Below are 13,281 nucleotides of genomic sequence, written 5' to 3'. Positions count from 1 at the left end.
TCCGCTCCTATTTCTCAGGCAGATTCCAGATGGTGGAGCTTGGTGACAGTTGCTCCTCAAAACGGGAGCTATTATATGGAGTCCCTAAATGCCTGCCTACAGGCAGTAATCAGCTGGATGAGGGATAACAAATTGAAGCTGAATCCAAGCAAGATGGAGGTGCTCATTGTAGGGGTTCAGAATCTGAGGGATGAGTTAGATCTTCCTGTGCTGGATGGGGTTACACTCCCCTGGAAGGAGCAGGTGCACAACTTGGGAGTACTCCTGGACCCAGGCTTCACCCTGGTATCTCAGGTGGAGGCCGTGGCCAGGAGTGCTTTCTGTTAGCTTTGGCTGATTCAACAACTGCGTCAATTCCTTGAAGAGGACAACCTCAAAACAGTGGTGCCTCAGCTGGTAACCTCCAAGCTTGACAATTGCAATGCACTCTATGTGGGGCTGCCTTTGTACGTAGTTTGGAAACTTCACTTAGTTCAAAATGCAGCAGCCAGATTGGTCTCTGGGGCAACCTGGAGAGACCATATTATGCCTGTTTTGTTACAGTCGCACTAGCTGCCGATATGTTTCCGGGCAAAATACAAAGTGCTGGTTATTACTTTTAAAGCCCTGAATGGCTTAGGCCCAGGTTACCTTAGAGAGTGCCTTCTTCACAATTCCCATCACACATTAAAGTAATCTGAGGAGGTCCATCTGTAGATACCACCAGTACGTCTGGTGGCAACTCACAGGCAGGCCTTCTCTGTAGCTGCTTTTGGGCTGTGAAATGTCTGTAATTTGAATTCATTATTGGCCTTCAAGAGAGCCCTCAAAACCTATCTGTTTGGCCTGGTCTTCCAGAGTTTGTGGGGAAATGATTTGACTAGTAAGCTAGAGGTTGTCAGTTCAAATGCCTGCTGGTATGTTTCCCAGACTATGGGAAACACCTATCTTGGGCAACAGCAATATAGGAAGATGCTGAAAGACATCATCTCACACTGTGTGGGAGATGACAATGGTAAATCCATCCTGTATTCTACCAAAGACAACAAAAGGGCTCTCTGGTTGCCAGGAGTCAACACTGACTTGATGGCACACTTTACCTTTAAATATTTTTAACTGGTTTTCCAGTGGGTTTTTTAAACTGTTTTGGATGTTTTATTTGTTTTATGGTGCTTTATAGTCTGTGTTTTTAATTATTAATTGATTTTAATTGTTTTGTTTTAATGTAAACCACTCTGAGCCATTTTTGGGAGGGCGGTATATAGCACTTACATTTATATACCGCTCTATAGCCGGAGCTCTCTGAGCGGTTTACAATGATTTAGCATATTGCCCCCAACATTCTGGGTACTCATTTTACCGACCTCGGAAGGATGGAAGGCTGAGTCAACCTTGAGCCCCTGGTCAGGATCGAACTTGTAACCTTCTGGTTACAGGGCAGCAGTTTTACCACTGCGCCACCAGGGGCTCTTATATAAATCAAATAAATAAATAAATTAGTTAGTTATTTAGTTGGTTAAATAAATAAATAAATGGTGCAAGGAGGTGGAAGACCTCAGTTATAACAGCAAAAACGTGGCTGGGGGCCGATTGTAGAACAGATCATGAACTGCTCATATGCAAGTTCCAAATCAAGCTAAAGGGGGAAAACAAAGCTTTCCAGTTTCCACGATATGATCTTGAGAATGTACCCACCATTTTCAAGGAGAACATCAGGAACAGCTTTGAGTTTTTCCTGTGACACTCAATGGATGTGAAAACTGGACTTTGAAGAAGGAAGATATAAAAAGTATTGATGCTTTTGAACTTTGGTGCTAGAGAAGACTTTTGAGGATACCATAGACAGCCAGGAAAAGAAACAGTGCATCATAGAACAAATCAATCCAGAATTTTCACTCGAGGCACAAATGACCAGGCTCAAACTATCATACATTATGTGAAGACCCAGCTCCCTTGAGAAGTTCATAATGCTGGGAATAGTTGAAGGAAAGAGAAGAAGAGGACAACCAGCAGCAAGGTGGATGGACTTGATTACGACAACAAGGAATGCACCACTTAAAGGCCAGGTTGAAGACAGATCATTCTGGAGAGCATCTATCTATGTGGACACTAAGAGTCACACCGACTTGACGGCACTTAATCAATCAATCAACTCCAAATAAATACACACAGAGACACACACAGTGTCTAGTTGAAGAAGGCTGACGAGTGCTTCATATTTCTAGCAATGCTAATAACAGCTTGGACTGTTATGTGAAGTCATAATTCTATAGTGTGACATAATATTTGCCTAAACTCTGTGACATAGTAGCAAACCTCCTACATTACCTTTTGCTGAATTATGTTTGAAGATGATATTCTGTGCAAATATGACAATATGACAACTACCTTCTCCTCTGCCTCCTCCATACATCATCTTGACTTAAATAGGGTATGGAGTACAGCCCCTGGCCCCATACTGTTACTAGAGCCAAGCACTGCAGTTAGGGTGCCCCAGGATATTGGGATGGCCCAGGGTAAAGCAGTGCCCAAGGTACCAAATGCTGCTGTGCTCCAAACCCTGAGGGGGGCTAGCACCCTCTTCCAAGTATGAAAGTGGCACAAGGGTCAGGAAAGAGGGAGGTTTGCAGGCAGCCTCCTCTTCTCTCTTCCCGCTTCTTGCAAGCTTTGCAAGGAGTGTGAGGAGAGGTGCTCCTGGCAAAGCCTGTAAGGATTGGATTGGTCCCAAAGAACTGCTCTGATGGCAGTAAATGAGAGCATCTTGCTGTAGAGGTGTGTGACCCGGTTCAACTCAATTTGGTGGGTTTGGGGTTGAAACAGGCTCGGTTCAAGCCAAGCCGGCTTGGAACTCTTTTGGTAAAGGCGGGACAGGGGGGCTTCTCTAAAGGTAGATCAGGTGGGAGGGGAGTCAAAAAGTACTTTAAAAGTGCCACTGGTAACCGTGGGGAAGGGCAGCGGCTCCCCACTACCCCTGACAGCCTCTCTCTGAGTAGCCATCCCACTATGGGTCTCTGAAAAAGTGTGGAAGTTACTAAAATGACCTCCACGCGTGCACAGAGGCCATTTGTGTGACCTCATAGTCATGTAAATGGCCTCTTCGCATGCGTGGAGGCCATTTTAGTGATCTCCATGCCTGCACAGTGGCCCAAACCAGGCCCTAACTAGCCTGGGCTACTTAAAGGGAGGCTGGTAGGGGGTGGAGCTTCTGCCACCCCTGCCAGTGGCATCACTTTTGAGGTACTTCTTAACTCCCCTACCACTCAATCTAATTCAGGGGGTGTGGCTTTGCTTGCAACTGGGGCTGCGTTCCCCATTTGAGAGCAAATACCGGCCAGCAGTGTGTTCACAGCATGGCCGGGAGCGACATTCCTGGTCGTGCTGTAAAAATGGCGCTGGCTGGTACTTGCTCCCAAATGGGGCGCCCTGCCTCATTTGTGAACGAAGCCGTGCCCCATTCACAGCACCCCTTTCACAACGTGGGCAGGAATGCTCTCCCTGCCTTTAATGCAGAGCTGGCAGGGAACGCAGCCCGCTTTGCAAGCAAAACCGTGCCTACTGCGTCTAACGTCAGACACAGGGGGTGTGGCTGGGGTGCCAAGCGCGGCTCCCTGATTGGTGGCGGCCCAGGTTCTTTGAACCCATTCGCTCAATGGTGGCTTCGCCCCAATCAAGACTGTTCTCTTGGCTCAGTAAGCTCTAAAATGCTGGTTAGATTACTATAAAGCATTTAAAAAAGAAGATCAGATTTCACTTTTGCCAAATTCCTGCACTGTGGAATGCTAATAGAGGGGTGCATTTGTCTGTGCACTAGTGTCCAAAAAAATCCTCAGATGGGGGAAAGGTAAACTTCATGATGTCGCCAAGGAGGTAATAGAGAGGCCAATGTGAACTGCTGCTATAGCGCATGTGTAGTTGCAAGCTGTTGTGCGGCTTGAAATAGCCCTCAGATAAGAGCCTAGCAAAATGTGTTCCGGAAAGTGTCTGGACACAAAAGCTTTGCAGTGGAGACAAGGAGCTGTTGTGCTTTTTTCAGAGACTCCCATTTAGAGGAGGGCAGACACTATTTGGGCTTCTTTCCTGCTGCACCTAGAGTTTTTGTGGACAAGAACAACATATGCAAATTGTTCCTCAAGAAGAACTCTTACACTGATCTGAAAAAATAAATAGTTTGAGGATATTTATGCCAAATATGCGATTAGGCCTTAAGCAGGAGTTGAACTGAATCTGAACCAAAAACTTCAGTGAACTTTCCCCCCCTGAATGGAGCAGAACCCGAACCTTTATCTCAAAGTCTCTGTTGAACATGAACCAGAACAGAACTGTTAAAAAAAAATTAAAGCAGATTACTGGTTCAACCAACAAAAACACTTGATGTGGTACAGTCACTGGCTCCACCACAAGCAGAATGAGCACATAAGTAAAACCAGTATCTGGGAGAATTGATTTTTTTTTTAATTGGTACATCATTCTACACTGTTTTCTTCAAGGGCAAGCAAGTTGTACCAAACTGGTTAATTGACTTCTAATAGCTTGATCTGGAACCAAACCAGACCAACTTCCATTGAAGTTGAACCTGAACGAGTACTGAACCAAGAAATGTAATGGTTTGACTCCCTGGTTCTAAACTATCTTCAGTTTTTCACACATCCGTTAACAATTAATAATTGATTATTATATTACAAAATGCTAATGTGTTTTTTCATATTTCTAGAGACATTTCACAGTTTTTGCAATGAACTTTCCATCCACTGATGCTCTGAGCACCATCTATAGCAAGATCCTTGATTTCCATTTTCAGCAACATGCCTTTAATCCATCAGTGTTAAAACATGGACCTGCCATGATCCAAGCAGCAATATGGCTTCACCAGACAATGGTTCAGAACTTTCTACCCACAGCTATTAAGTTCCATTATATTTTCAACCTGCGAGACCTCTCCAATGTTTTCCAGGTCTGTAGTGTATAGATGGAGTACATACTTCTCTTGTACATGTTTGAACTCCTCCAAATCCATGCACAGAAATAATGCATGTTTTATTTATTGAAATTTAAGCTACTTAAATTTCATATATGAAAATGGAATTTAATATGGAATTTGAAATAATATGAAATAATAATATGGGATATTGAAATTTAAGCTACTTAAATTCAAATCAAAAATACGGAATTAATATGGAATTTAAACTTCTTGATAAGTAAATTGTAAACTGCCAAGAGATGCAAGTTTTGGTCAGTATAGAAATATTTTAAATAAAATAAAATAAATTTGATTTAATATGTGTAGTCATAGGTCATTGTACCAAACAAAAACACCCACCAATCCAACAGCCAGTCTTGCTGATTGTATAAGAATGAAAATGAGAGCTATATGAGTGTACAAGCTTTCCAGATTGTTGTTGTTGTTGTTGTTGTTATTACATTTATATCCCGCTTTTCCTCCAAGGAGCCCAGAGCGGTATACTACATACTTAAGTTTCTCCTCACAACAACCCTGTGAAGTAGGTTAGGCTGAGAGAGAAGTGACTGGCCCAGAGTCACCCAGCTAGTATCATGGCTGAATGGGGATTTGAACTCGGGTCTCCCCAGTCCTAGTCCAGCACTCTGACCACTACACCACGCATGCACAGACTTATGTATCAGGCAGAATGAAAATAAGTGAAGAGTACAATTTAGCTCTAAAAACCTGCATTATCCCATCAGATCAGTTATTAAAATATTTTACCAAATATTTGAGCCACAGCCCCAGAACCTTTTTGACACTGCCAACTCTCAGCTGTGGCCGCACTGGGGTAACAGCAAGAACGAAAGTACTTCTCAGCACATATGAAGTCCCTTTCTCTCACCACAGAATAACCAGAACTAGTCACAATGGATCTGGGCTAGGGTTGGGCATGGTTCCATGTGGTTTTGATCCCTGGCACTTCTCAATTTAGAAACTAAATTTGTGATATCAGTTTATGCTTTAGATCTTTTCCCTACTGAAATTGCCAAGGGCGGCCCTTCCATGAGGTGAGGTAAGCTGGTTGCTTTAGGCAGCAGATTATTGAGACACCAGTGAGGTGATAAGATGCTATCCTGCCCCAGCCTCAAAAGAAAGAAAGAGAAAAAGAAAAGAAGAAGAAGGGATGAGGGTGTACACAAGATGAGGAGCAACATTTGATGGCCTGCTTTAGGCCACATAGAGATCCTAAGCTACCACTGGTAATTGCCTTATATTAATTGTTTTAAAAACATTTCTTTACTGGGTTTTTTTAGGGTATTCTGTTTGCCAGACCAGAGTGTCTAAAGCATCCAAATGATCTTGTTCATTTGTGGCTTCATGAGTCTTCACGTGTTTATGGAGATAAACTGGTGGAAGCAAAAGATTGTCATTTCTTTAATAAAAAATTGATAGACACGGCACATAAATATTTTGAGGTATGTCTATAGATTTATAATACGTATCTACTTACAGCACTGAATCTGTTTGTTGTGCAAATCAGAATCTTCAAAGAGTCACAGAAAATTAGGATAACCCAAATAATGCTTGCAATGTGAACTTCACATAACGTTTACTTACTTCGCTTCATAATCACAAAGGAAAGCAGAAGTTGATGGGGAAGATATGCTATGAGAAAACACACAATAATGAGGGGTCTGGTTGAGAGGTCGTTAGGAGCCTAGATTCATGTTCTCAAGATAATCCACCAAGCAAGATAGTGCAATTACTTAAGGGCTATTTCTAAAAATAAAGTATTTATAACATCAGTAATTTTGCTAATTAAAGAGTGCTAACTTGTCCACGTCTACAGCAACCCATCTTTTCAGGCTTTATTATACACTTGTATCATGTCTTATTGCTCTTAAAATAGTGACATAAGCAAATTCATAATAGAAATGTCTTTAAATATATCAGAAGCAGAAAACCTGCCAGGGAGGTGGTTGGACCCTTATGGTGCAGGCATGAAAGGGAATATTAAGGGGGATAAGGAGATTGCAGAGAAGCTGAATGAGTTTTTGCACTTGACTTCATGGTGGAAGATACTGATCATATACCCATTCTGGAACTGAGCTTCTCGGGCTTGAAGGCTGAAGAACTGGGCCAATTTGAGGTAACAAGAGAGGATGTTCTAAACTGTCTTGAAAAACTAAAAATTAACAAACTGCCAAGGCCAGATGACACCTACCCAAGAGTTCTGAAGGAATTCAAATGTGAAATTTGCTGATCTCCGCGCAAAAATAACTAACTTAGTTAATGTAATTCCGATTTTCAAAAAGGGATCCAGTGGGGATCTGAGAAATTACAGGCCAGTTAGCTTAACTTCTGTGCTGGGTAAATTGATGGAAAGCATACTTAAGGACAAAATTGTTAAAAATATAGATGAACAGGCCTTCATGAAGGAGAACCAGTTCCCCACCGAAGTCTCTTGAGTAAACTTAGCAGTCATTGGATAAGATATGGGTTCATGTGTGGATTGGTAACTGGCTGAAGACAGGAAACAATGGTTGGGAATAAATGGACCGTTTTCACAATGGAGGGAAGAAGTGGGGTCCCCCAGGGATTGGTACTGGGACCAGTGCTCTTTAATTTGTTCATAAATGATCTAGAAGCAGCAAACTGGCCAAATTTGCAGATGACACTAAACTATTTAAGGTAGTGAAATCCAAAACAGATTGTGAGGAGCTCCAAAAGGATCTCTCCAAACTGATGAGTGGGTGACAATGTGGCAAATGTGGTTCAGTGAAAGCAAATGTCAAGTGATGCATATTGGGGCAACCCCCCCGCCCCCCGCCAGCTTCACATATACATTGATGGAGTCCGAACTGTCATTGACAGCTCAGATCCCATCTTGGAGGTGGTCGTGGTGTACAGGTTGTTAAAAGTGTGGACTTGGTGTTTGGCAGCTGTGAAAAAGGCAAATTCCATGCTAGGAATCATTAGGAAGGGGATTGAAAATAAACATGCTAATATTATAATGTCCTTATACAAATCTATAGTCCAGCCACATCTGGAGTACTGCTTGCAGTTCTGGTCACTGTATCTTAAGAAAGACATTGTAGAACTGCAAAAGATGCAGAAGAGGGCAACCAAGATGATCAGGGGCAGTGGTGTAACTATAGGGGGGCAGGGGGCACGTGCCCTGGGCGCCACCCCGGCGGGCCACGTGGGGGGCACCAAAAAGTGGCCTCCCCCCACCCACCCCGGATCGCCCCGAGTGGTGGCGGGGCCGGGCATGCGGCGATGTGGCGGTGGTGAGCGGCGGGCGGCGGCGGGTCACCAGCCAAGTGTGGCGGTGGCTGGCTGTGGCGAGGGCCGCTGTAGCGCGGCCCGAGCGGCGGCGGATCACCCGCCGAGGAGGAGTTCAATCAGAGCGTGGAGGAGGAGTTCAATCAGAGCCGAGGAGGAGTTCAATCAGAGCAACACCGAGCCTGCCTTCTGGCCCGGCGTCACTTCCCAACTGCGCAGGCGCCAGAAGGCAGACTCGGCACCGCTCTGATTGAACTCCTCCTCGGCTCTGATTGAACTCCTCCTCCACGCTCTGATTGAACTCCTCCTCGGCGGGTGATCCGCCGCCGCTCGGGCCTCACTACAGCGGCCCTCGCCGCAGCCAACCACCGCCGCACTCGGCGGGCAACCCGCTGCCGAATCACTGGCTGACCCGCTGCCGCCGAATCGCCGGGCGACCCGCCGCCGCCACAATATGTCGCCTGGGGGGCGCTGCTGCGCCCTCACAGGTATGTGGGGGCCGCCGGGGGGGCGGGGGGGCGCCATTTCAGGGCCGGCCAGAGCTTGCCCTGGGTGCCATTTCCCCCCGATACACCTCTGATCAGGGGCCTGGAGCACCTTCCTTATGAGGCAAGGCTACAACGTCTGGGGCTATTTAGTTTGGAAAAGAGGCGACTATGGGGAGACATGATAGAAGTGTATAAAATTATGCATGGAGTTGAAAGAGTGGACAGAGAGAAATTTTCCTCCAAGAAAAGGTATTACTTTTTCACAGAGCACATAATTAATCTACGGAATTCTCTGCCACGGGATGTGGTGATGGTCTGGTGCTTATTACTCTCTCTCAATTAACATTTGTGCATATCCTGCTTGTTAAAGGAAATTCTGAATGGGAGTAAAGTTGCTTAATTGCACATGATTTTCCATCATGCTGACTAGTGCATGATAATAGTGATGGGAACTGATGCTGAGAAAAGAAATATCTCATTTTGATTTTGTGTTGCCAACTTGCTAGGGTGTGGAAGATCACATTCTTCTTCAGCAACCACTTATTTACTGCCATTTTGCAAATGGTGTGGCAGACCCTAACTACATGCCTGTCAAAGATTTGGAAGCGCTGAGAAAGATACTTGTGGATGTTCTAGAAAACTACAATGAACTGAATGCATCTATGAACTTAGTTTTGTTTGAGGATGCCATACAACATGTGTAAGTAAATGTTTCATTATGGCATTAAATGGTTGTCTACAGTTTGAATTATCCATTCTAGTATGTCAACTAAGGAGCAAGCCACCAAAGACTGCTGGTGCACAACTTTTCTTCAGTAATAGGGTGCAGAGCTGGTCTTGTGGTAGCAAGCATGAATTGTCCTCTTTGCTAAACAGAGTTCTTCTTGGTTTGCATTTGGATGGGTGACCACATGTGAGCACTGTATGCTGTTAAGATCAGCCCCTTAGGAGATGGGGTCATAACTCAGTGGTAGAGCATCTCTTTGCAGATGTTTCCAGGTTCAGTTCCTTTCCTAGCAGGTAGGGCTAGGAAAGACTTCCTGTAAGGCAAGTTCCTGTTTTTCTATGACAGCTGGTGTAGCTTCATGGTTAGGAGAATGGCCTATGAAGCTAGAAGCCTCTGGTTCAAATCTTGCTTCAGCCAAGGACACACTGGGTGGACTTAGGCAAGCTACTGTCACTCAGCTTTAGACCCCTTTCTGTAGTACAGGAATAGTGGTTTACTTTATGAGTTTTGTTGGCAGTTGGGCAACTTAGCTGTGTGTGTGTGTGTGTGTGTGTGTGTGTGTGAGAGAGAGAGAGAGAGAGAGAGAGAGAGAGAGAGAGAGAGAGAGAGAGAAAATGAGATGAAATAAATACTCTTTGAGAATGAATTCTTGAAGCATAGCATTAAAATGGCTTTTGCTCACCACCGGTACTTGCAAACTATATCCAAAATTATCAAATACTTAATTCATCTACTGTCAGTGTTGCAATGGCATCACCTTATCACAGTAAGTTGTGGTGCTGGCATTGTTTTAAACCATTTGTAACTGCAAGGAAGCAATAAGTGGTCTTACTTGACAGGATGTCATTTTACTGAATTAGTTCCCATTGCTTGGGGTAGTAGGTTTTTTCAGGGAAGCCAGCATTGCCCAGCTTAGATAGCATTTCTTCCTGTTTCTTGTTTGGTTCAGTATTTCAGCATGTCAGGACCTAAGACAAATCCTTCACAAAGCTGTCTACTGTGGAACTTTCTTCTCAAGCAGAGAATAAATGCACTTTAAAAAATATAGATTACAAAAAAAGAACAACCTGACTCTTACAGGGGATGGAATCCCCCCCGCCCCCCATTTTTTATTCTGAGAGCAATCATTTGTCAGTATATGGAAATACAGAACATAGGAAGCTGGCATCTACTAAGTCAGACCTTTGGTCCATCCAGCTTAGTATTTTCTCCTCTGACTGGCAACAGCTCTCTTCAGGCAGGATCTTTTCTCAGCATTACCTGGAGATGCAAGGGATTGAACCTGGAACCTTCTGTCTGCAAAGCAAATGCTTTATCACTTTATAGACCAATAACTATTTACTGATATCTAAAAGCAGTGACCAACATCCCCACTCATGGCACAGAGGTGCTTTACAACCAGCTGTCCAAAGTACCTCTGCAGTTGTTAGTGATCCAGAGTTCCATTGTATGGGGTGGAAGGAGCCAACTTTTGCCAATCTTTGCTTCCCATTTAAGTGCTCTTTAACACCCCTAAATATGTTCCTAAGGTTCACACATCCCTCAGGGACACATTTAGGGATGTTAAAGAACACTTCTAGAGGGAAGGAGAGAATGGTGAAAATTGCTCTCATGTGCTCATGGGACTCTGGACTTCTAAATGCTGCAGAGGTCCTTTGCACGCAGCGCCCCTATGGCATTAGTGTGCCAAACATACACAGAAGAAACTTAAGCAGTGCCAGACTGAAAATTAAACTAGAGAAGTCTCTTCCCAAATCTCTCTCTCTCTCTTTTTATAATTTAACATATTTTTATACTGCCCAAAACTTGCATCTCTGGGTGGTTACCTATATACATTCTATATATATATACACATACCTATATTTTTATTCTAACTGGTTTCCCCAAAAAACATTCTGTACCCCAATTGGGCTCAAAATTAAGGAATGAAATAGCTCTCAAATATGCTGACCCTAATAGTAGAGGTCCCTGTTGCATATTTGTAATGGTGTTACTGTCCAGGGATGGATGTTGCAGTGATATAAATACAATGTGGCAACCTTGTCTAATTGTATTATGACATGTTGTGGTCACATCAAGTGATTACTGAACTAAATCACAAGTCTTGTCTTGTATGAACCAGTTGCAACAGACTAAAGTGGGAGTTGCTGTATCAAATAGATATAGCAACTTCCTACAATGGAAATGGCTGTAGAAGCTATACATTGTGTTGATTTTTTCATCATCAGGTGTCGTATTAATCGAATCTTGGAGACCTCTCGTGGTTATGCACTTTTGATTGGAGTAGGTGGCAGTGGAAAACAAAGCGTATCCAGACTGGCTGCATATATTGGCTCCCTTGAAGTGTTTCAGATTACATTGAAGAAAAGCTACGGGATTCCAGACCTCAGAGTAAACATAACAATAATGTCACATAATTGTCCTGAGAACTGTTGAATTTGAAACTTTGCTATTTGGAAACTGAACAATTGCAATGATAAATCCTGTAAAGCTGCTACATTCTTTATAGGTGGTTTGCATCTCTTTGCGCCTGTAAGGGGGTAAATTGAACGTAGAAAGCAAGAAAGTATAATCTTTCCTAACTTAAATGTTCGTTACCAGAAAATCCACACACACCCCAAACGCATATGTGTACTTGTTCGCGTTTATGTACCATAGTTCTATTCTGTCCTCATTAAAATCACATTTGGGGAAACAGAATCTCCAACCTCTTGGTCTGCTCCCCCACTTACTCAGGCGGAGCAGTGCAGAGGTGCAGCTAGCAAACTGTGTGAATAAAAGAATGCCAGAATTGCAAAGAGTGAGGAGATCCCAAACCAAATAGCATAAAACTCCTGGCACAAAGGTCTGTAAATAGTCTGAGCAGGACTCCCTCCTCCTTGCATGAGTCAAAACTCGACCTGGCCATGCTTCGCAAGATCTTCTGTGGGGGACACGGCAAATAGGCTTATCTGCAAGTTCCAAGAACCACCAGTTCAAGCACTTCTGCATGAGAGTGGTAATGGGCAAGGGATTTCTGGGAGATGCCTTCACGCACAGATAGAAAACACACTACGGTTACCTGTTTCCCCCAATTTTTCTGATTCCTCGAGTCCTTCAGAAAATACAAAAGGACACAACACGTTGCATTTGATAGCGCCTTGGTGGCCAAGACGTCATTGGTTCCCTTGCCTCCGTCCTATGACTCTGAGGGGAACTTCCATCGTCTACCTTACCATACAAAACTGCTCACCCAACATCAGGGTTTGCTGCTACATCCAGACATTGCTTCCCTGCACCAAACAGCCTGGAAGATCCATCCGTCTGGCTGTCGGATCTTGTAATCATCTTCTCCACATCCAGAAAGCCATCTGTGCGCTCTCAAATCCTATGCGGAGAAGTGGAAGCGATTTATCCTCTTCGCCAAATGTCATGACTTACAGAACTCAACTCTGGACTCTTTGCTCCTCATCCTCACCTATTTGTTAGACCTCAAAAAGTTGGTTTGGGCATGATTTCCATCAGATTACATCTGGCAACCATTTTGGCTCATTGCTCTAGTTCCAATCATACCTCCCTGTTCTAACACCCAGAGGTGAAACTTTACTTAACAGGCATCGCTCACCTGTATCCAGATCCCCCAACCATTTCCCCAACTTGAGACCTCCTGGTGGTCCTGGCCATTTTGATGAAGAAAACTTTCTAGCCTATGGCTACTTGCAACATGCACTTACTTACCTTCAAGACAGTTTTCTTCATGGCGATTACTTCTGCCCAGAGGGTGAGTGAGCTTCGAGCTTTTTGGTCTGATCCACCTTACCTGAATTTCCGTGTGGACTAAGTCACTCTTCGTCTGAATATTTATTTCCTCCCAAAGATGG

At 44.0% G+C, this 13,281-nt stretch overlaps 1 protein-coding gene across 2 annotated transcripts in view; it reads left to right on the top strand.

The window, feature by feature from the left end:
- The window catches only part of DNAH11 (dynein axonemal heavy chain 11), a 250,146-nt gene that overhangs the window by 136,868 nt on the left and 99,997 nt on the right, over nucleotides 1–13,281 (top strand). For both annotated transcript variants that reach the window (XM_053263692.1, XM_053263689.1), the window contains 4 exons: nucleotides 4,691–4,930; nucleotides 6,235–6,396; nucleotides 9,201–9,394; nucleotides 11,650–11,812. In XM_053263692.1, coding sequence (XP_053119667.1) covers nucleotides 4,691–4,930; nucleotides 6,235–6,396; nucleotides 9,201–9,394; nucleotides 11,650–11,812 — 759 coding nt within the window. The remainder of the gene's footprint in view (nucleotides 1–4,690; nucleotides 4,931–6,234; nucleotides 6,397–9,200; nucleotides 9,395–11,649; nucleotides 11,813–13,281) is intronic.

The sequence above is a fragment of the Hemicordylus capensis genome, chromosome 6 (genome assembly GCF_027244095.1).
Source record: "Hemicordylus capensis ecotype Gifberg chromosome 6, rHemCap1.1.pri, whole genome shotgun sequence".
NCBI classification, from domain to species: Eukaryota; Metazoa; Chordata; class Lepidosauria; order Squamata; family Cordylidae; genus Hemicordylus; species Hemicordylus capensis.
The sequence above is the reverse complement of the archived record's forward strand: the minus strand, read 5'-3'. Positions and strand labels throughout refer to the sequence as shown.